This window comes from Xiphophorus maculatus, chromosome 12 (genome assembly GCF_002775205.1).
Source record: "Xiphophorus maculatus strain JP 163 A chromosome 12, X_maculatus-5.0-male, whole genome shotgun sequence".
Classification (NCBI taxonomy): Eukaryota; Metazoa; Chordata; class Actinopteri; order Cyprinodontiformes; family Poeciliidae; genus Xiphophorus; species Xiphophorus maculatus.
This window is the reverse complement of record NC_036454.1, coordinates 5,557,801-5,580,306: the sequence shown is the minus strand read 5'-3', so window position 1 is coordinate 5,580,306 and position 22,506 is coordinate 5,557,801. Positions and strand designations below refer to the sequence as shown.

The following is a 22,506-nucleotide window of genomic DNA, read 5'->3' as shown; positions in this document are numbered from 1 at the left end:
TTCATGCACCCTTAAAGAGTCCTAAAAAGTCTTTACTGCGTGTATATGAAATGAAGACCTTAAAATGTCTTAAATTCATATGAAAAATAGCAAGTTGGCCCTAACTACACTAATCTTAAGTCTTAAATTTTGTTGTGACAGGACTATTTGATTTTGTGTATTGGATGTATCTTCAGGCCAAAATTTGAATTACGTTCTGTGACTCAAGGCGGTTGAGGCTACTGCTAACTAGCTGCTAATATACCCTTACTAGCTAGCTAACTAGCTTTTGCGTCTATCATGGATAAGTGCAAATTTTTAGCCAGTTGGATGGACGAAGTTTATACATTTTTTGTTAAGATACAAGTCTTAATTTCCATTCATAATGGTCTTAAAAGGGTCTTCAAAAGTGTTAATTTTGAGTTGGCAAAACATTTAGAAATTTTGAATAAGATACACTAACATTGTTGTAAACATGACAAACTGAATCGTTTATTAAACAGTAAGTTGGCCTGACATACATTAATTACAGGTCTTAAACTTCGTCTTGACAGGACTACTTAAACTTGTATATTCTATTTAGTTTCTTTTTTTATTGTGGGAATTTTCCGTCAGGCTAAAGTTTGAGTCGCATGCAGACATCTTCATTGCATTCTGTGACATTCTGTGGCGCTAACTAGCTGCTAATACAGCCTTGCTAAGTAGTCTGTTGAATAAGTGTAGTTTGCCAATTGGCTGAACAAAGTTCATACTTTTTTGTGGAGATGTAGATCTTAAATTCCATTCATAGTGGTCTTCAAAAGTCTTAAATTTGAGTTGAAGTCTTTAGAAACCTTGATTAAGATAATTTAACATTGTTGTAAAGATAGCAAAGCATGAACCAACTGTGAATACTTTTGCAGGGCAGTTTTTAAAGACAATCATCAGAAGAGAAACAGCAGTTTTCCACTAAAAAAGATTAAATCAGGCTGATTTTCAGGTGTAGGAGCAGAGCAGATGGCATCCATGACCAATATCAGGTGGTCATTGACATTTTTCTATTTCTGTTAGTGTGAGGTAGTTGTAGCGATGAACAAATTATTTAAAATGATTAAATAATTCCTTTGCCCACTGAACTCTTTTTGTTGCCCTTCCTGCTTAATCAAAGTTTAAATTTATGACATAATCTGGTTAATTTAAAACAAAAACTACGTTTTTAGTTTATAATTTTCCTCTGTGAGGTCAGTCCATCCGCAGGGTTTGTTTTTAAAAGCAGCGCTGGTATTCCTGAACTTTTCAGTGATATTTAGTGTTTTACTCCTGTAAAAATGTCTTTGTTAAAGTTTTTTGTGTTATGTTACAGGTCTCATTCTCTGACACAGGATTTCTATATCAGCTATTTTTATTTAGACAGCAGGGTGACACAGCGAGGTAAAAGGTCTCCATTCAAACCTTCATGACAGAATTTCTCAGAATTTTTTTTTCTTTCACTTGAATAGCCTTGAGCGACCATGAATCATCAGCAATCTCTAGGCTCTCTCTCCAACTAGCCCTGCTCTTTGTTTGCAGGCAGTAGGATCGATGTGGCCTTACAAAAATAACCCTGATTGTAAAGTTTTCAGTTCACAGATCAGAATCTGAACTTGCTGTTATTTCTTATTTCTGCTCCATAGAGCTGACGACAGATGCTGCTGCATGGAAAACTCCTGGGGCTTAAAAGAAAGTGAAAGCACACAAAAAAGAAAAAGCAGGAAATAATATAAAATAAAAATATCACTTTCTCTGTGGATTAAAAACAGGCTGCATGTGTAATTTCAGCTAATAGCAGAAATGTTATCCTGCTGCTCCAGTGGCAGAAAGGCGAACACCCGGGATCCTCCATCTGACTCTGATGTGTTTGTTTCTGCAGCCTCAGGATTCTCCTTATCTGGTGTCTCTACCGATGGCCTGGGTGAAGGAGGGAGGCACGGTGCGGCTCGATAAGAAGTACCTGCAGACAGACTTTAAAGGAGTCGGCTCCGACGACATCGTCTACACCATCCTGGCCTCAGAGGGACAACCCAAATATGGTGAGAGCTCGGATCAGAACCATGTTTTCTTTAGGGATAAAAAGATTAATTGTAATTAATCAATTTTTTAAATAATCGTCAACTAATAATTGATTATTCGTTAACTGTAGTAGACAGGCTCAAGAAAGTGTTGTTTTTCTAAACTGTACATCTATTTGCTTTAGGGTTGAATTACTTAATTGTGAATAATCATAACTAATCGATTATTAAAATACTCAATCACTAATTTAGTAATTGATTAATTATTAATTAATGATATCTTTAATTATATTATGATTATAGTTAACATGTTCTACTACAAAGTCCTTAATTATAGTTTTAGCTTCACTCATTTAAAATTTATTTAAAAAAAGAAAAATCTCCTATTGAGCCACCAATTGCTAACCAATTATTAATCGGTTAATCCACAGAATAACAAACAGATCAGCCCTACACTTTATAGGAGTTAAATCAAGCAGATAATTGAATAAACATCTTTTCACATGTTGATTTTATATTTACTTTTTAGCTGCAGATTCATCTTTTGCAACAAATAAACACCAAAATTAATCCTTTTATTGTATTTTAAGCAATAAAATATGTAGAAGGGAATGTGTTGATTTGCTTCTTTTAATGCATTTATTATTAAAGTAAAACCAGCTCCACTCTCGTATATTTAGGACTTTCATGATGCCCTTGTTTTGTTCTCCTTATGTTTCTTGACTGATTTATTGCACAAATGAGAGGAGAAACGTTTGATCACCTTCATCCTGTGTCCAGGGGAGGTGGTGCTTGTGTCCATGCCAGCTGACAGCCCACCAGAAGGCTGGCATCCCTCCCTGATCGACGACCAGCTCTTCACCCCGACGGCGTCTTTCACCCAGCAGGACGTGAACGACGGCACCGTCTGGTACCGCCACTTCGGCTCCAGCTACGACAGCGACTCCTTCCAGTTCCAGGTCAGGGCTTAACGCTCACAGTGGGCTTAATGTTGCGCACTAATTGAAGGATCTGTGGCGAATTTTCGACTTGTGAAAAGTCGAAAATTTTGGACTTCTGATTTTGAAGCTCCAAGTTTTTCTCAAAAATATCTGAGATTAATCTCAAAATTTTTGAGTGTTTTTCTAGAAAAGCTTTGACTTTTCGCAAAAGTGAAAACTTTACAAAAAACTGCACAGAAAATATATACATTTTCCATTTAAGATAAAACAAAAACTGTAAATATGTTCAACTAAAGAACATAAGAAATATGTTTTCCCAAACAAATTGTTTTTAAAGTAGGCTTTAAAATGTGCCACATTTTGTATCCAATTAATCGATTGGACATAATTGATTAATTGGATTTAGTCCAATTAATCAGAGTTGTTATCCAAACAACTCAAAATGTTTATTTTTATTGCAAACTATTAAGTTTTCAAACTTTTCAAAAGTCAAACATTTGAAACTCTCTCCTGAAACTTTTTCTTTCTAGAAAATTTCTTAGACTTTCTAGAAGTATTACACTGTTTTCTAAAAGATTTTTGACTTTTCACACTAAGAAATTTATGTACATTTTTTGAGATTCATCTCAAAATCTGAGTTCTTTCCCCTCCTTTCTTTTCTTTACTAAATGCAATGGCCCTAATACGCCATTGTATTTACTTGAGGTCAAAGGTTACATTGTAAATTTATGGATTAAGATATGTATAATTTTGTGTCCTAAAACTCAACACCTAAACTTTTCTCCCACAACCTTCTCTTTAAATATCTACATCTATTTCCAGCTTTGCTTACTTTCTTTCAGTCTCTCTGCAGACCACAGGCCAAGAATCCTTTTTAGGTTTGCTAGGTGGAAATTAAAAATGCAACTTGGGAGTAAAAACAATAAATAAAAGAGGAAACAGTGACAAAGACTCCTGCTGTTGTTTTCTTGGACTTTATGCTCTTTGTAGTTTTTTTCTGAACCTCAAACCAAGTTCACCTCCACCGTCTCTCTCCTGGAGACACCGACCTTTCTAACATCTTTCTCTTTTACTTCTCCATCTCACAATCGATCTTTTTTCACCTTCACCTCCCTCCTGCGTTTTTGTTCTTTTTCTTAAGACTTTCTCAAACTTTGTTGTCCAAAGAAATTCAAAAAGCTTTTCTTTTTTGTCACATCTCTGCGTCTGTATTTTAATATATCTAACTTTTGTGTTCTGTCATGTAAGGCATTTGATTATCTGGTGTATTAATCCTGCTGAATACTTAAAAGTTTCCTTGAGTTTGGAGCATTAACCACCTCAAAGTTATTTTAAATCTGCCAACTTTATCCTTCTCATCTTCATTCTGTTTGCTGAAGATTTTCACCTCTTTAATCCACGTTTCAGAACCGATGCAGTGAGCTGATCGTCCTACAGAGACTTATGTTGAACATCAGTAATGCAGCCAAATTATTTGCAAATTGGCTCAAAATCCTATAAAGTCCCAGTAATGGAGTATTAATCAGTGTTTTCCACCTTCAGTAGCAAAACAGAAGAGGCGGCCAAAAGCTGATCGCAACATCTAATTATCCTTGAACGCATCGCAGTTTGAAGCACAAACCTTTTAAGAGAAAAGAAAATGTCCCAGAAATGTTTTGCTTTGTAAAGTTTCACACCAACTTGTCAAAGTGTTGATAAAGTCTATAAAGTTTACTGAGTTACTTTCACTATTAAAAATAGCCCTGACTTCTAATTACATTTGGGTTTCTACTGCTTCTAAAAGCAACCCAGCAAACACAAAAGAAACACCCAAACTTTTTTTTCCAATAAGTGGATATTGCTTAGTGTACAGCCCTGTTACCTAGCAAAACAAGTGGAGGTCTAGTTGGTTTTACCGCTGTAGTCGGTATACAATGGCTGCTAGAAAATAGTTTTATTGTCAACTTACAATCCAGCTTCATTCTTTCCAATTGTGCAGGAGGCTCCACTTCTTCTTTTCGAAGACATACAGTTGTATAATTGCACATCTGTTTGCAGCCATTTTCACGTGTGAGTGTAAACTTTGAGTTGGGGGCCATTTCCAACTGTAGCTTATGTGGATTGAAGCACTAAAACAGCTCATTCTGAAAGGCAGAACTGAGCAGACTGAAAAATAGTCAGTCGAGAATGATTTTGTGCAAAAATAAAAAATTAATAAACTTGTTTTGTATAGCCCAGAGACCTAACCTAACTTGTTTAAAAGAAAGCATAATAGTTCCTTTAGCTGATTGGTGCATTAAATTAATAAACTTTCTCAAAATGTAAAGTAGGATAAAAGATCTCAAAAAATGTAATATTTCAGTTGAACACATGCTAATCTTTGTTATTAGCACAAATATGAACAGATTACAGAAGTTTGTTGTAGAAACCACCAGAACTTTCTGACCACTTCCTGTTTTCCCTTTTATGTGTTTCAGAGAAAAGTTCTGGATTTATGTGTTGGGTGAAAAAGCAACCACACAAAAAAAGCAGAGACCTTCAGAAACTTTTAAACAGTACCATATATAAGCAGCAGAGCATTTATGTTGAATCGAATCTGCTGTATAATCTGTAATTTACCGCAGCCATGGCGCCGTCAATAAATCCCGCTGACTCGACTCCGACTCTCATGACAGCACATTACTTGTGATTGGTGGCACTGATTTCATCTCTACAAGTTCTGAAACTATATTTTCATCCAAAAAGATGCGACACAAAGCGTGGATTCAGACAGAACTGCTGTTGGATCAACTTCAGGGTCACGTTTGACAAGAAAAGGTCAAATATTTAGCTTTTCTTATAAGTCATGTTACCTTATCAACCCTTCAGTTATCATAATCTCTCACAGTCTAATTGAAAACCTCAAACATGTTGGAAACATGAAGCTAAGAGGTCAGAGAAAGCTGATCGTGTTCAGCATTAGTGGCTATTAGCGCTCAGAGATAACATGTTGAGAAGAAAAGCTGCTGCCCTGGGAGGACCTGAGGGATGTGAGCGGTTACTCCGGTAAGCGCCCTCCGCTTTCAAAGCAACCTTTTAACCTCGGCGCTTCCATAAAGTGCTTTGCAGAGCTTCCTCTCATCTGCTGGGATAAAAGCAGACTCTTCTCTTTTTTTACTCTTTTTGAAGGATTGTAAAAGTTTAATGGCAGTGGTTGTTGACAGAGGATTTGAACTCTTACTATCAGACCTCTTTCCAGGCAATTGTCACACCTGTGAAAATTTGTCACAGCAGGAACTAATATCACTTTTCAAGTTTATTACTGTAAAGGTCAGACGTTTGTTTTTATGTTTTATTTCCACAATAAGAGAGAAAACCAATTCGAGTGGAAAATATTTTGGAGGAATCCAGTTTAAAAGCAGGCCCTTTGTTTTCCTACATCTATCTGCTTTAGGACTGAAACGATTAATCAGATTAATTATGATTAATCGATTGTTGAAATAATCGTTAATAATTTAGTAACCGGTTAATCGCAACTTCAGTGTGCAGACTCATGAAAAAATGTTATTTTTCTATACTGTAGATCTATCTACTTTAGGGCTGAAACAATTAACTGGGATTAATCAATTATTGAAACAAGTGTTAACTAATTTAATTATCAATTAATTGTTAACTGCAGTAAACAGACTCAAAAAAAAGAGTGATTTTTTTCCTGATTTTGAACTTTGGAAAACCCAGTGGACCAGAACCAAATGGCCCCCAAATAATCACTGACTGTAGAAACGTCACACTGGACTTCAAGCAATGTGGTTCTCCAGACTCTTCATTTCCAAATAAATTGTAAAATTCATAAGAAAATAAGACTTTGGACCTCTGAAGAACATTCTCTGTGAAGATGGAGAATGTGTGTAATGAATCTACATAACAGGAGTGTCAGTTTTTAATTAAATCCCTAAAATAAATTAACTTTTTGATGATGTTTTAATTTACTGAGCTATGGCCGGATGTTCATTGTCTGATTATGAAATGGTTTCTGTGTGTGTGTGTGCATGCGTGTGTGTGTGTGTGTGTGTGTGTGTGTGTGTGTGTGTGTGTGTGTGTGTGTGTGTGTGTGTGTGTGTGTGTGTGTCTGCAGGTTTCCTCGGATGTTTCTCCTCTCATTCAGAGCGATGCCCAGACGTTCACCATCGGCGTTTTACCTCAGATGCCGGGATTCCCACAGCTGGCCCCAGACTGCGACCTGCAGATCACCGTAAGCAGAACCAAACACAATCTCACTGACCTCTGACCCAAAGCTTCACTGCCGCCCCATTGGGCAAGAAAAATCGGATTCAGGCAGGTTGCTAAAATTTAGTCGTTGTTTCACAACATTTTACATGTTTTTAAAAAGTGTTCAGCTGAAAATTCTTTAGAAATTGCTGTAATTGTGCACAAAACTTGTACATTTTCATAAAACGCTGTGTTGTTGCACTCATCTTATTCATTTATTTTGAAATGTTTAGAATCTGTAGTCATTGGTTTACGTAGAGGTATTATATTTATTATTAATGGATGCATGGATTTTTTCATCCATCCATCCATCCTTACAACTTTCCTGGGACTGGCCTTTGTTACATATTCATCTCTGGAAAAATAAGAAACCACTGCACTGAACCCCATTGAAAATCTAGTGGTTTCTACACCTATTATTGATTTCTGAACTCTTCCTCAGTTAAAACGTTAGTCTTGCTGTTTCTAAATTAATGTAAACTTGCTGAGACGCATTAATGACATGACTATGTGATTCAGCTTGTAGAGGAGTAAAAAACAGAGAGAACATGAAGTTAAAAGTTGAAATAACAACAATTACTGTAAATCTGGAGGGTAGTAGGAGAAAGTAGCAGAGTGAAGTGAAACCAAGAGTCTATTTTCAGGAGTTGCTTGATAATGCCTTCAAAATTACTTATTTTTGACTTCATTTTTTGACTTTTACTACATTTATGTGTAGATCTTATTCTGTATCCAACTGTAGAGAAACGTTTATGTCTGGAATATGATCCCTGTAGTTGGATTGCAGTTGGTCGAGTAAGTTTTATATGTAGCTGCTGTGTTGTTTTTACTTTTTTCATCTTAATCTATTAATTTGTGTAATTTGTGGAGGCTCTGGAGGATCAGGTGACAGAAATAACGGCTTCAGCTCTGTCCTTCATCGATTCTGGGACTCCGAGCGAAAAGCTCATCTTTAACGTCACCAAACCTCTCTTACCGGGACAAGGTGAGTCACACACACAGGTTTCTATTTCTACTCATATTTTTTTTACTTTGTGTTGATTTTCATTCATTTTAGTAGCTGAATTTATCCAAACACTTACCCTACCGCTAGCCATTACCAGTGTGTTCTTTAACTTAAACTTTTAAGCTGACTTTTTAAAAAATAAGTCAAATTTTCTTTAATAAAGCTATTTTAAATAATATTAACTAATGAATTAATTAATAAAAATAATAAGAAGAAATAGTTTATACCTTAAAAATATATATTTTTAATTTATTAACCAGCTTTCAGCTTTAATCTTGATTTTAGACAAAGCAGACTGACTTCTTCTACCCCAGAAAAGCAAAGTTAACCCAAAAAGTTTAAAACCTTTATGGATGTCTTATAATAATACATCCAATCAAGATATTTCTTTATTTTTCAGATCTAAAAATTATTTACCAATTCCCTTTTCTGCATAAAACTTCAACAAAAACGTTTAACAGTTTACTATCGTTTCCTACTTCAACCTAGAAACTTAATAAAATGTTTATACAAGTCAGAAGATTTTGAGCTATCTTTAAATGATTTAGCGTTTTGATTTCTCTTACAGTTTTTCTAAAGTCACGATTTACTTTTGTGTAAATTTTTGGCCGTTTTCAGTTTTCCAATGTAATAAAATGACGGGATTCTTCAACTGCTAGAATGTGCACTCTGACTTTTTTTCAAGTTTGTTTTTTCACAAACAAAAGGCTACTGTTTGTACGTAGTTCACTCTACTGAAATAATTCACGCATCAAAATGTAGCCACAGGTGTCTGCTTTGAGGAAATATATGCGTCAATCCTGCAGATTTTATGGTTTTCTTTTAAACACTGCCAGAGCGCAGGCATGTTGCCCCTATAATCAGTAGAAGTTGCGTTTTGACTTCCCTTTGAGGAGCAGGATGTTCAACTAATCGCCTTCTTGCACTGAAACACGATTGTGTTGCATCCGGTTCCTCCAAACTTCTTCTTCAAGTGGATTTGTGTTAGTGTTGCTGCATTTAATGCACCACTCAGACCTGAACACGTTGACTTCAGCGTCTGTCAGCCTGCTGAGTAACTCGAAGCTCGGTTTAATGAAACGGAGAACTGCTTTAAAACGGCTCTCATTCATCAACTAATGGGCAGATCGATTAGTCCGAGTCGTTCAGAGGAGAGGGGACATTTTTCAGAGCTAAACGCTAAAACCAAAACACAACCCGGCGCTCTGAGCGCCAGTGTTTTTACGTCAGGAGGAGAGATTTTATGGAGAAGTCAGTTTGTTGAGGCGCTTTGTCGACGGTTTCAGCAGATTCAGGTTCCAGCAGTGAAACGTCTTAATGAGCCCAAGGTTTGGATAAAACCAAAATCATTAAATCTGAAAAATATTTGTTCTTTGGCTCCATTGAATACATGAAGCGTTAGTGTATATTAGTCCATCCATCCATCCATCCATCCATCCATCCATCCATTTGTCCATCCATCCATCCATCCATCCGTCCATCCATTTGTCCATCCATCCATCCATCCATCCATCCATCCATCCATCCATCCATCCATCCATCCATTTATCCATCCATCCATCCATCCATCCATCCATCCATCCATCCATTTCTGTATCATCATTTAACTGGTTTATGTTTAAAGCTGCTCTACATAACAGAAATCCTTCATGTTTTGAAATGTCGGATCTTTTCCTTTCCTTCGTCTTTCATTGGGGTCTCTTTGTTTTGCTCTCCCTTAAAACCTGAGAAATGTAAACATGTTTTACATGGAAGCCAATAAAAATTTAAAAAACTTAGTCAGTTTGTAAACATTTCCTGTTTTTGATTTTAGGACTCATCGAGCATCGGGACAGGCCGTACAAGGCAGTGCAACATTTCACGCAGGCTGACGTCAACAATGGAAAGATAATCTACAGACCGCCGCCAGCGCCGTCCCACCTCCAGGAGCTCTACCAGTACTCCTTTACTGGTGTGACTTCACTTACAGTCATTCACTATTTTGTAAACTCTGGACACAGTCTCTTAAAAAGCAGCACAGGGGTTGAACTCCGTTTTAAAAGCAGTCTGAGGGCGGCTTGGAAAGTTCAGAGGATATTTTAAGACACCTTGGTTCTGAAAGATAATCCATAATCCAACATCAAAGCGGTCCGAGTTAAATGTTTCTTAATCCTGGTTTTTGGAGCTCCATCCTCTTTGCCTCCTCAGTTGTTTTAAGCCTTATTGCTTATGTGTTGAGGTTTTTTTGTGCAATGCGACAGCACCTGAATGCACATTTAGGGTTTTATTTTACTTTCATCGCCTTCCAGTTGTAACTTGTTGCTGTGTTTAAACCTGACAGGCCTGCCGGAGTCTCTGAGCGTTTATTTCACAGGTAAATATTCTTCACCCACCTAAAACCTGAAAGGAAGGCAGCATGAAGGAGGCACTTTGTCCTTATTTTATACAAACAACCGCCTTCTCTTTCAGCTCCTCTTATTGTTTATATCCAGTATTTATTCTCTTTATTTTAACCTTTTTTGTATTGTTGGATTTGGATGTCTTTGATGAGGATCACTCCCTTTATTTCCACTTTGTCTTTATCTTCTTTTATCTTTTGCAAAATAAAACTTGTTTGAATTGTTAATGCTACCTGATCCTTTGAAAAATCAAAACTTTCAATTTTTGATAAATATCTCCTCCAGGGATTTTGGTGTTGTTTTACAGAACCACAATTTTATTTCTGTTTTTAGGGTCCAACAGTTTCTGCTAAAAGAAAATGAGTACATTTTCCTCTTTGGATGTTGATATTTGTTTAAATTATGTAAAAAAATAACACATAGTTTCCAACTTAATGACTAGAAAAATAGATCTAAACATATACAACTGGTACTTATAATGTCATTCTGTTGTGGAAATTCAAAACAATTATTCCATAAAAAACAATAAAAACAGCTAAAATTGCATTTGTTGTTACAACTTTTAAAAAAGATTAGTTGGTTATTTTTCATTTTTATCAAAAGTTATTAAGCCACAAAGACCTCTAGAATAATGTTAAGCAAACTTACTAGTCGGGTCAGTAACAGATCTGAGTGAAGTTTCCTCTCCACCTTCTTCAAATCTATCAGATTTTGTGTCAAATATTTGTGCTACGTTTGTGCAGAAAAAATATTAGTTTGTTCCCATACAAAGTGTAAGATTCACAGGTTTATGGTTATATTGGGGTTTAGTCTAATACGCTTTGACGTTGTTTTATTCTATTATTTGAAGAAATTCCCTCGGTAGGGCTTTGTTGTGTTTGTTTTTGCAGATCTCTCTTATATTTTGGGTTTTTTGTGCCTCAGTGTCGGACGGCGAACACACCACTCCTGAGCTGGACTTTGTGATCCTGCTGCTGCCGAACCACCAGCAGCCGCCGGTGTTTCAGGTCCTGGACCCGCTGCTGGAAGTCCAACTGGGGGGACAAGCTGCAATCGGTAAGAGAAAATGAAAAGCAGCACGATTTCTCTCTGCAGCAGCTTCTCTTTGAACGTTTTCTCTCTTGTCTGTTTTTTTTTCTGCAGGAGGTCAGCAGCTGGCGGTGAGCGACGCCGACACGGCGCCAGACGACCTGGAGTTCGAGCTGGTTGACGCTCCCATTCATGGAGAGCTGATGAGGAGAGACGACAACATCCGCATGAGTAACGGTAACCAAGACGACCACAAGTTTTTAACCCAAGAGAGACGGATTTCTGTTTTCAAATTCATTAGCAATGCATCTAATTTATTTCCAAAATAAAAGCATCTTAGAAGATAACCAGAGAGACGGCCATATTTAACTGCACTGATGAACACTTTGTCAGTTTGCCTTGTAGATATTGATAGAAAAAGATCAGAAGGCAAATTATGTTCCTAATCTGTTCAATAAAAAATAGTCAATAATTTCTTAATGTTGGTTAAAAAGACTAGTTTCATTGGCAGACTATTTTACTTATAATACGGAAAAAATGTCTTCTTATATGTGAAATAATCTGCAAATGGAACAATTCCTTAAGTAATTATTGACTTATAACAAGCTCCCATATGATGCTGAATTTTTTTTGTAAGTTAGTTTTGTCTCATTTCAAGTGTATTAATATACTTTCACTAGGAAATAGACAAAATTGCTTTGTAGCATTTTGTGTTTTTGGAGTGTAGAGATCGGTTTCTGTGTTGATGATGTTGAAAAACCCGAAATAACCCAAATGTAGTTTTCCGAAAGACTCTCTGCCCTACTTCCTGTTGAAGCCCACAGCATCACGGATCCTACGCTGTAGTTAGCTATGGGAATGAGGTGATCTGTCAATTATTCATACTGGAGTTTTATAGCAAATCCTGCTGTAATGTTGTTTTTGTTGAAAAGCCAAAAATTTATCTCATCTGACAAAAACACTGACGATCAGTTAGTGTCGGTTGTCAGACGGTTACCATGGAAACTTGGTGGCTCCAAGATGCCGTTCCTGTGTGTTTATCTCAGGTCCAGTTGTTTTAAGCTCTTCTAATTGTTTCTCCGATTGTAAATTAAGACAAATTAAGACTTCCTGATTGACGTATATAAGGCATACTCTCTGGTTTTTCTCTTTTTAAAGAGTTTTTAGCAAAAATGGAGCTGAATGTCATGCTACATTAAATAGCTGGGGAAATGGGAAGTTGTAGATTACTAATTAAAAGTTTCTAAACACATTGAATTAAAAATACTGAAATTAAATGTATGCAGTTATTCCTTTTATTGGATTAAATACTTGTTTATTGTAAGGACTCAACATTGTCCTAATTGTGGGTGCAGGATATATCGGCATCAACATCGGTATCAGCCGATTTTTGTCTTTTTTTTTAAGATATCGGTTCTTATCTTTCTCTCTAGGCGACACTTTCTCCTTCGCCGACGTCACCCACAAAGTCTTGCTCTACCGGCACGCCGGCCTCTCCACCCAGGACGACGCCATGTCCTTCTCAGTCAGTGATGGCATCTCCATGGCAACCGCGGTGGTGCAGGTGACGGTGCTGGACGGAGCGGGCGACGGGCCGCGGCGAGACCCGGCGGCTTCGCTGTCACTGGAAGTGGGCGAGAAAAGCAGCACAGTCATCAGACGCTCACACCTGGCCTACACGGTGAGTGGGAAGAGATGCATGCTGGGTAAAAGGTCTTAGAAACGCATCAGACTTTTTATAATAATAACTATCTATAAAGCGCTTTCAAACAAAAGTGCTGAGGAGAAGGAAAGCAGGTCAGCTATGCTAGCTTGACTATGACAACCGTAACATGTAGATGTGCTGTGGAACGAGGTGAGGTTCAGTTCAGTTCAGTTTAAAAAAAATATTAATAATCGACCCACACACCAACTCTAACATATAATCAGGAGAGCAGCTGTTTAAATTAGCTAGCCAACCACCGCTGTGTTAGCTTAGCTTATAGCAGCAGTAGCTAATCTATCACAGTGATCAATTATTAATAATCCCAAAAGAAACATCGAGCCTAAAAAAAAACATAAAACTGTAACCGACTGAATGTTGTGTTCTTTGTTGGGGAAATGTTTGACTGTTTCTTGGGGGTTAAATTCTGAAACATGTAGTGGCGTTGTTGTCAGTTGCTATGGAAACACTGAGTGTAGCGGAGCCAACAGAGAGCAAAAAATAGTGATTTTTTTTGTTCTTGCTGCATTATTTTCTCCTTTTGTTGTTTTGCACTGCACTGAAATAATAATACCTGCATCTCTGGGTTTCATTTTGATTATTCAGCTGTTTTACCTCAGCAGTGTAGTTATGGATGGCATGTAATACAATTATCTTTTTGCCCTACACCCGCATGTGTGAATTTTCCAGATGGGAATAATGACATTTTAGGGGGTCTATACTTAAAGACAAGAGCTTTTAATGCTTAGCACTTCACTGTTCAGCGCTGTCACATAATATCCCAACAAAACCCCATTGAGCTGAGAGCCTCTGTGTTTTGGCGTTACCAGGACAACACGTCCCTCGACGACCAGATCCACATCCAGCTGGTGTCGGTGCCGATGTACGGCGTCCTGACCAGGACTTCCTCCCAGCAGGAGCCGCAGGAGCTCAGGGAGTATTCCTCCTTCAGCCAGGAGGACGTCAACCTGCACAGGATCAGGTAAAGCAGGGACATTCAGGTGATGAAGTTACTGATTTATGTAGAGTATTAGTGAAAATTGATGAAGTTACTGACGCCTTTTAATGGTTTAAATCCACTTTTTCTCAAGTGCTCCTCTGAGCGTCAAAGTTAATACTTTTTACACTGTGGAGTGCATCTCATTAGGCTTTCAGTGCAACTTCAGAGGCCCGTAAAAGCCTATGAAGCAGAGCAACCTGAAGAGTAAGGCTGACTTTTAAGGCTATTAAAAAACCCAAAGAAGCCATTATCAAAAAAACAAGAAGCTCTCATCCTAAAGTCAAAAGATTTTCCAGGGATAATTATGATCTCTGGTTTTGTTAAGAGCCTTCAAGACCGAAGAAGCTCTAATAAAGACACCACTTGAAAAGAAGAGATGAGCTGTTTATTCCAGATTGTAGGTGATAAAATGGTGTTAAGGGTTCTTTATGCTGGAGCTTCAGTTATTATTACCTTAAACCAGGAGAGGAAAAGCTAAAACTTTACTTATTTTTCTTCAATCTAATGTTTCTGAAAGACACAAAATGAGATTTGAACCTTTTTACTTTCTCAAACTGAGCCTGTTAGCATAAACCTGGAGTAGCTCCAATATTACCAGTTAGAGGAAGGCAAAGCATTCACACCCATGAATGTTTTAACCGTTAGCAAAATGTGACCTTTTTACCCCCACAAAAATGTAAAAGTAACAAAAAGATAAATATTTTTTATTGGGTTCAAAATGGTTAATTGTGATTAATGGATTGTTGAAATAACTGTTGACTAATTTAGTGATTGATTAATTGGTAACTATAATATACAGACTCGGAAAAAAACCTATTGGCTGGAAAGCAACATATTTAGAGCAGTAATTAAGCTACATCTGCATAAATATGAATAAATATGTTACGGCGTAATAATATAAATATTTGCATTTAAGATAAAGACACCTTTGTAAATATCTTTAGGTTTTAGCTTCACTCAGGCCAGATTCACTAAAGGAATGTTATTGCATGGCGTTTTAAGCAATAAAATGTTTGCTTTTAAAAAAATTATTATTTGTTTTATTTGCATCTCTTAATGTATTTCTATTATTATAAATAAAATGCTTAAGTGGTTAATTAAAAACATCTGTGTGTCCCTTTTTTTCTGATTAATCAATTGTCAGAATAATCAAAAGATTCATTGATTAGTAAAATAATCGTTAGTTGCAGCCCTACTGCAAACGTTGTCATGCTGTGCTAACAGTCATAAATTGAGTCCTGAATTTTTCTGTGTAATTGGATCAGGATAAGTTTTTTCTCCTGCATGTCGCCCAGTTTGTGACTTTCTAATAAAAGCCAACCTGGTGCAGGTACGTCACGTCACTGGAGACGGGAAGCCAGCCGGTGACGGACATCTTCCATTTTGTTGTTCACGACAAAGACAGCAATCGCCTTGACAACCAGATGTGCACAATCACCATCACCGCCACACCCAGACAGCCGCCGGTGGTCACTGTGCAAGGCGGCATCAAGGTAGGCGCGCTCACTTCCTGTTTTATTCCCTTCCTTTTTCCTCTTTAATTCACTTTGGTTTGTATCACCAGAATTAAATGTTGAGTCACAAAATCTGCTCACATTTTCAGCAGAACAAGGATCAGTTGGTAGTTTTTCAGGATTTCTGAAGGGAAGTATATAATTTGTTGATATTGTTTTTATTTTAATATGTGAGTAATGCCAAAGTTATCAGCCTGAGAGAGAGGAAAACACATCTGAGTGAATTAATGAATATTATATGAATCCTCAAAGTGAGGTGATGAAATAAGAAATATTGCTGCAACAATTAATTGAAAAGTAAACTCTCAGTTGGAAAGTAATGAAACATCTGTTTAGTTTCAAAAGCTGATTCCCAGAGAGCGTTACAGCGCAAAATATCTGCAACTCTGACTGCATTTCCATTACAAATATGCAAAAATATTTATCAATATTTTGCTAATATTGACAAAAACACAATTTTACAATTGCTGTTTTCATTAAATAACAAATTAATTTAAAATCAGACATGAATGAGCTTCTTCATGTGATAAATCATTAAAAACCATGGCTATATTGATTTATAACTTGGGAAAATGTCTTGAAACAAGTGAAATAATCTGCATATAGTACTAGTACTTGATCATCAATATCAAGAAATTATTCACTTAAAACAAGCACTTATATATTGTAAAATATTTACTTCTAATTTTAGTCTTATTTCAGGTGTACTGAGATATTTACTCTAGGAACTAGTCTGAAGTTGAGGCTTTTATCTCTCTCAAAGCTTCCCTGTGTTCTTCCTTTCACTCTCTCTGTCCGTGACATTAACTCGACTCTCTGCCGCGGAGCAACCTTGAACATTTCCTTCCGTTCTTATTTACTCTCCCAGTCTAACATGATTTGGCTGTTTGCTGCTTCTGCCTGAATCTTAACTCATTCTTGGTTCCTTGTGAGTAGATTCCTGTTTCCTGTGTGTCCTCATTAAAAGCCCTGACCTTTAACTCAGTGTCTGCTGTCTGGAAACTTTACTCGCTTCCCGTCTGGAGTTTCTGTTTTGTGATTCTGCGACCTTCTTTCTGTCAGCCCACCTTTGCATCACACCAGAACTGGACTGTGCAAGCGTTAGCTGTTGTCTTCCTGTTACTCCCAGTTTCCTGACTTTGCCTGATCTTTCGCTTTATACTCTAAAACTGTTCACAAACTGTTTTCACCTTCTGTTCCATCGTCCAGTGCCTTTCCGTCTCGTTAGCCTATTTCCTTTCACTATTTTACTGATAAAAACATTATAAATGTTTTCAATAAAATCGTAATTTAAATCACAAAACATTACTTCAAACATCACTTGTCATATTGTTCATTGTTATTCATCTTTAATATTAGGAAATTAATGATTAGTTTAATAATTGACTAATAGCTGAATTATTCAATTAAATGATGAATCGACAAGTTAGCAGTAGCTAATACGCTAACTTGAATTAAATCATATATGACCTTGAAAGACTACAATTTAGTTGTGATATTGTAATTTACATGCTTTATAAATGTGTTTATGTTTATATCTTGTTCTCCACTGTCCATGTTTTATTTTCCTCCTGTATGTTTCTGGTTTTAAATAAAGTAATTAGTGGGGAAAAAGGAGAGAAAGTGGAACTGCTTTGTAAACACACTTCACCCACTTCAAAATAAGAGCATGGATATAAATCTCTACTTGAAAAATAACCAAAACATCAAAACAGAATTTTATTCAGCTGGAAGTTTACAAAACAGCAGGGAAAATTAGAATTTATTTAAAAAACATTCATTTAGGGGAAGCTAAATGTTAGCAAAACGCTAAAGCTGTTCTGGATTAGCATGATTGTTGCCACCATTGTGTTTGAAGTGACTCTGTCAGAATGACTCGTTTCCTGTGATTGGCAGGTCCAGGAAGGCGGCCGTGTTCTGCTGTCGACCAATCACATCGCAGTATCGGACGTGGAAACGCCGTCGACCAAGCTGCAGGTTTGGCTCGTCAGCCCTCCCAAATACGGCTTCATCGAAAACACAAAAAGAGGCGAGTTCAGTTCAACAGCTGCACAAAGCAACAAATCCAAACAAATCCAGTTGCTCACGGTAATTTCCACATTCATGTTTGTGTCTCATTCAAATGATCCCGGCTAAATATCCTGGAAATAAAAAGCTGTAGACCAAATGTTCTGACGTTTTATCCTCTGTTCAGAAAAAGAGCAGATAGGAGAGAATTAAAAAGCTGATTTCAGATAAAAACAGACCTGGGAAATGTACCTCTGTAAGAGCAGGAAGGAGGAAATCAAATTAAAGCCTCCAGTTCTGAAGCAGATTGCAGAGAGTCCTGAAAATCATTGGATATATCGGAGCTCAAGAAATGGCTCCGCAAAGGGAAAGGAAAGCTTTAACAGAGGCAGCCATGTTAGATTATTGAACAGCTATTAGCTTTGCACTCTGACCTCTGTGGAGGAGTAGTAAGAAAAAAACGACAGAAAACAGAGGAACAGATATGGAGATTAATACAAGACCTGAAGGCATCAGCAGTAGGTGGGGGAGGGGCAAAAAGATGAAATTGATGCAGTGAAAGTTAAACCACTCATCATCCATCCATCCATCCATCCATCCATCCATCCATCCATCCATCCATCCATTCATTTATTCATAACATGGGAACCATATTTTGTCATAAGTGAAATAATCTGCCAATGGCAGTAGACCTGTTACTCCTCTTGAGTTTAATCAAGGCTTAACGCAGTTCTTGGTTTCTACAGCCATTTATTGTGGACACGTCTTACAAAGTCCCCAAAAATGCCGTCAGAACTAAAAACAAAAGGTAACACAAACCCAAATCAGTTCACAATAAATGGAATATTTACATAAATAAAAGATACAAATAAACAAAACCGTACCTCATTAGCCGCATTGACTCCAGAGGAATAAAGTTTCAGCTTCTTGAGCTTGAATGCCCCATGTGGCTCTAAGTGCGCTAGCTAATGCTTCCCCGGGCGACACATGGTCCGCGGAACAAAATAAAAGGTCCCCCCACATTTGAATGTACATTTAACTGAACTTAATGAGCATCAACACGAATTTACTAAAACTACCACACATATTAAACTTAATGTTTAATATTAAATAAACTTTAACTACTGCCACCTTAAACCAAACATCAAAACAATAAACCAGATGCAGTTGTCTTGACAGCAGCTACAAGACCTTTTTCCTCAATATAAACAAATTATTAAATTAAAACAACCTCCTATTTCTTGCTGAACAGTTACTTGTAAGTTAGTTTTGTCTTAATTTGTGTGTACTAAGATATTTGTGCTAGAAGCTAGACCAAAAATACTGGGTAAGATTTTTTGTTTTTACAGTGTTGATGGACCTTATAAGGACTTCCTGTAACCACGGTGACCGTATTGTTGAAGTGATTCCTGGCCAGCAGTTCTCGTTATTACAGTTCAGCTGTGACAGCTGCGCCTCTGCTTTGTGCCGCTGCAGGTGGCTCAGTGGGCGGCTCGCGCGCTGTGACTCCAGATGTTCCTTTCTCTGTGGAGGATTTGGTTTCTGATCACGTCTTCTACGTCCAGGACAGCCAGCAAAAGGCCAGCCAGGACGTCTTCAGCTTCTACATCAGCGACGGATACAGCCAGACGGAGACGTTCACTGTGGAGATCGACATCCAGGTAAAAATTTCCACAGTGCAACAACTGAGACAAACATACAGTAACATTTTGTTTTTGGTTATAAACAACGTGAGAAATATTTGTTGTTGTTTTTTTTTTGAGAAAAAAAATATTTTCTCTAATCAACTTGCTCCAAAATTATTTAAAAGCAAAAGTATTTAAACCAGTCCCCACTTCTTTATCTTTGATTTTCAAGCAGATCAGGATTTTATTTATACAAGATTAAAATTTTCTAAATTTTTATCCGTCCGTTTGAGTTTCTGCTGCTTCTAAAAACATCCCAAGCCCTTAAAGACCACCCAGCTGTTTTTTTGGCAATAAGTTTATGTTTTTTGTCTTTGGAACAAATTTACAGAATTTATCTTCACAAATCAGCAGGCACTGCCCGTTACCTAGCAATGCCAGTGGAGTTCCGCCCGTTGCCTAGTAACCTGCCAATTGAACTAAAATTTTTTTAAAATCAACATTAAGAAATATCTTTGCTTAAAACAAGCTCCTAATTCTTGCTGAAAAGTTACTTGCAAGTTACCTTTTGTCTTAGTTAAAGTGTTATAAGATATTTGCACTAGAAACTACATAGAAGTACTTTGTAAAATGTTATGTTTTGCAGTGTTAGCCGGTCTTTTAAGCTTTTTAAAACGCTGTACAACTTGTTTTATTAACATCTGGAGGACTTTATCATAGATCTTACTGTCATCTACAAACCTGCACACCTTGAAATGTTGGAAGTTATTGTAATCTATAATGCATCTAATGTAATCTGAGAAACACTTAATCTAAATTAACTATCGCTGCCGTCTTTGACAGAAGCCTAATCTGCTTCCTAATCAGCCGGTTAATCCTGTTCCTAGACTCCAGTTGAATTGATGAGGCTGTCTGCAGTGTGAATGTTTGCAGCGATAAACAGTTTCTGCAAGGTAAAAAAAAAAGAATTTGAGCATCTGGAAATATTTTAAAGTTTTTTTTCATATTTAGAGCAAAATATAACCTGTAAAATTCAGTTAAAATCAAGCAGAAATAATCAGGGTGAAAAATCTGGTAGGTAGGTCATCTAGAGCCTCAAACTGATTGTTGAATCTGAATTTTGATTCAGATTCTGGTGTATTCATCTCCGTCTCACCGGGTTTTATCGCCTCATTTTCTCTCTGATCTCCTCCTGCAGAGTAAAACCGTCTCTGAGTTGACGGTTTCCGTCAGCAGCGTTCATGTTGAGGAAAACTCCGGCGTCGTCGTCACCAACTCGTCTCTCAGCGTTTACGACGGCGACACGCCGGAAAACGAACTCATCTTCACCGTCGTCAGGATCCCAACCTACGGTGAGTGCAGACATAAACACCATAGATCAAACTCCAGTCCTCAAGGGCCGGTATCCTGCAACTTTTAGATGTGCCTCTGCTGCACCACACCTGAATAGAATAATTAGGTCATTAGCAAGGCTGGGAGAGCTGATCTACACAAGGAGGAGGTAATTAAGCCATTTCATTCCAGTGTTTTGTACCTGTGGCACATCTAAAAACTGCAGGACAGCGGCCCGTGAGGACTGGAGTTTGACACCTGTGCCATAGATTATTAACACGCTTCTTCATTTCAACATAGAAAACAGTAAAAGGGTTTAAAATGCTCTGACAGGTTTTAGAAAATATTTTTGTCTCGTTTCTAGTGCAAATATCTTAATAGACTTTAAAAAAAGAAAACAACATGAAAGCAAAATATAGGAGCTTGTTTTAAATAAATAATTCATTAACACAGATTGTTTCACGTATAAAATAAAAAAATGTTTTGTTATAAGCAGAGTTGGTTGGTAACTAGTCACATTTACTTGAGTAACGTTTTTGAAAAAATTTACTTTTGTGAGTATTTTTACTACGCTTTACTATTTCTTGAGTAATTTTATCATGAAGTATTTCTACTCTTGAGTAACATTTCTGGATTCTCGACCCACCGAATGAAAAACAAACATGTTTTAACCAAAAATTCACCAGACACAGACACACACCTGCAGTTTTTGTTTAAGTTTCATAAGTTATTTATTGAATGAAACTGTTTTGGAAACATTTTCTTTTACCTGATTTTGTTGTTTGTTGTTACTGATATGAATTGTTGTCACTTTTGTCCTTAAAACCCCAAAATTTCCACTTAACTTAGTACTTGAGTCCGCTTTTTACCAGATACTGGTAAAAGTATCTGGTACTTTTACCAGATACTGGTAAAAGTATCTGGTAAAAAGATACTTGAGTTTTTTACTCTTACTTGAGTCACTTTGTTTAACCTGAGTACAGTTTTTGGGTACTCTGCCCACCTCTGGTTGTATATGAAATAATCTGCCATGTTTAAGGAATTATTGACTTAAAACAAACTCCTTCATCTTGCTGAAACATTTCTTGCAAGTTAGTTTTTATCTTATTTAAGGTCTACTAAAATATTTGCATTTTACTTATATTTTGTACATTATTGAAACTGTAGGATTCTTTGTTTAATTTGTGTTTTGTTTGAATAATTTGTGTTTTGTAGGATAGTTTGTCCCATTTGAACAACCAGTTCAGCGGTTATATTGAAGTATTTGTACTGTAAATTATTCTGAATGTGATGGAGTAGATCGCACACACAGAGGGATAAACACATTACTCTCACTTCCGACACACAGTTCGCCTAAAACAAGACAAACACGGCGACGTCTGCAGCCATTCCTCACACACCCTCAAACCGGCTGACCTCCATAGATTCCTTTCACCGCCCAAAAATGAGTTTTCTTTCCACGATGCCAAAGCCTGGTGGGCTCAAAGAAATTGCTTCACAAGACAAGACACAGATGACAGATTCAGCAATTTATCATCTAGACCAACTTTAGTGCCTAAAATCCTGGAACTGGGTGGGAAACTGACGAGTTGTTGTTTTTTTCCTGTCGATCCTCAAGTGTCTATACATGGCGATGGTCTCCTGGATTATTCCACCAAAAAGATTCTCAATTTGCCGCCTTCCTGGGTTCATCTTCCATCTCTCTCTTAAACTCCACACACACCCACGCACCCCGGGGT

At 37.1% G+C, this 22,506-nt stretch overlaps 1 protein-coding gene across 2 annotated transcripts in view; it reads left to right on the top strand.

Annotated features, from left to right (window-relative positions):
* fras1 (Fraser extracellular matrix complex subunit 1) overlaps nt 1-22,506 on the top strand; it is a 266,684-nt gene that overhangs the window by 205,074 nt on the left and 39,104 nt on the right. The window contains exons 29-42 of one of the 2 annotated variants that reach the window (XM_023343255.1): nt 1,868-2,027; nt 2,787-2,965; nt 7,041-7,157; nt 8,045-8,159; nt 9,994-10,131; nt 10,501-10,533; nt 11,483-11,614; nt 11,702-11,824; nt 13,021-13,268; nt 14,120-14,271; nt 15,620-15,782; nt 17,700-17,832; nt 19,287-19,471; nt 20,634-20,787. In XM_023343255.1, the coding sequence (XP_023199023.1) occupies nt 1,868-2,027; nt 2,787-2,965; nt 7,041-7,157; nt 8,045-8,159; nt 9,994-10,131; nt 10,501-10,533; nt 11,483-11,614; nt 11,702-11,824; nt 13,021-13,268; nt 14,120-14,271; nt 15,620-15,782; nt 17,700-17,832; nt 19,287-19,471; nt 20,634-20,787 (2,032 nt within the window). The remainder of the gene's footprint in view (nt 1-1,867; nt 2,028-2,786; nt 2,966-7,040; nt 7,158-8,044; nt 8,160-9,993; nt 10,132-10,500; nt 10,534-11,482; nt 11,615-11,701; nt 11,825-13,020; nt 13,269-14,119; nt 14,272-15,619; nt 15,783-17,699; nt 17,833-19,286; nt 19,472-20,633; nt 20,788-22,506) is intronic. The other variant, XM_023343256.1, reaches the window with a different exon arrangement.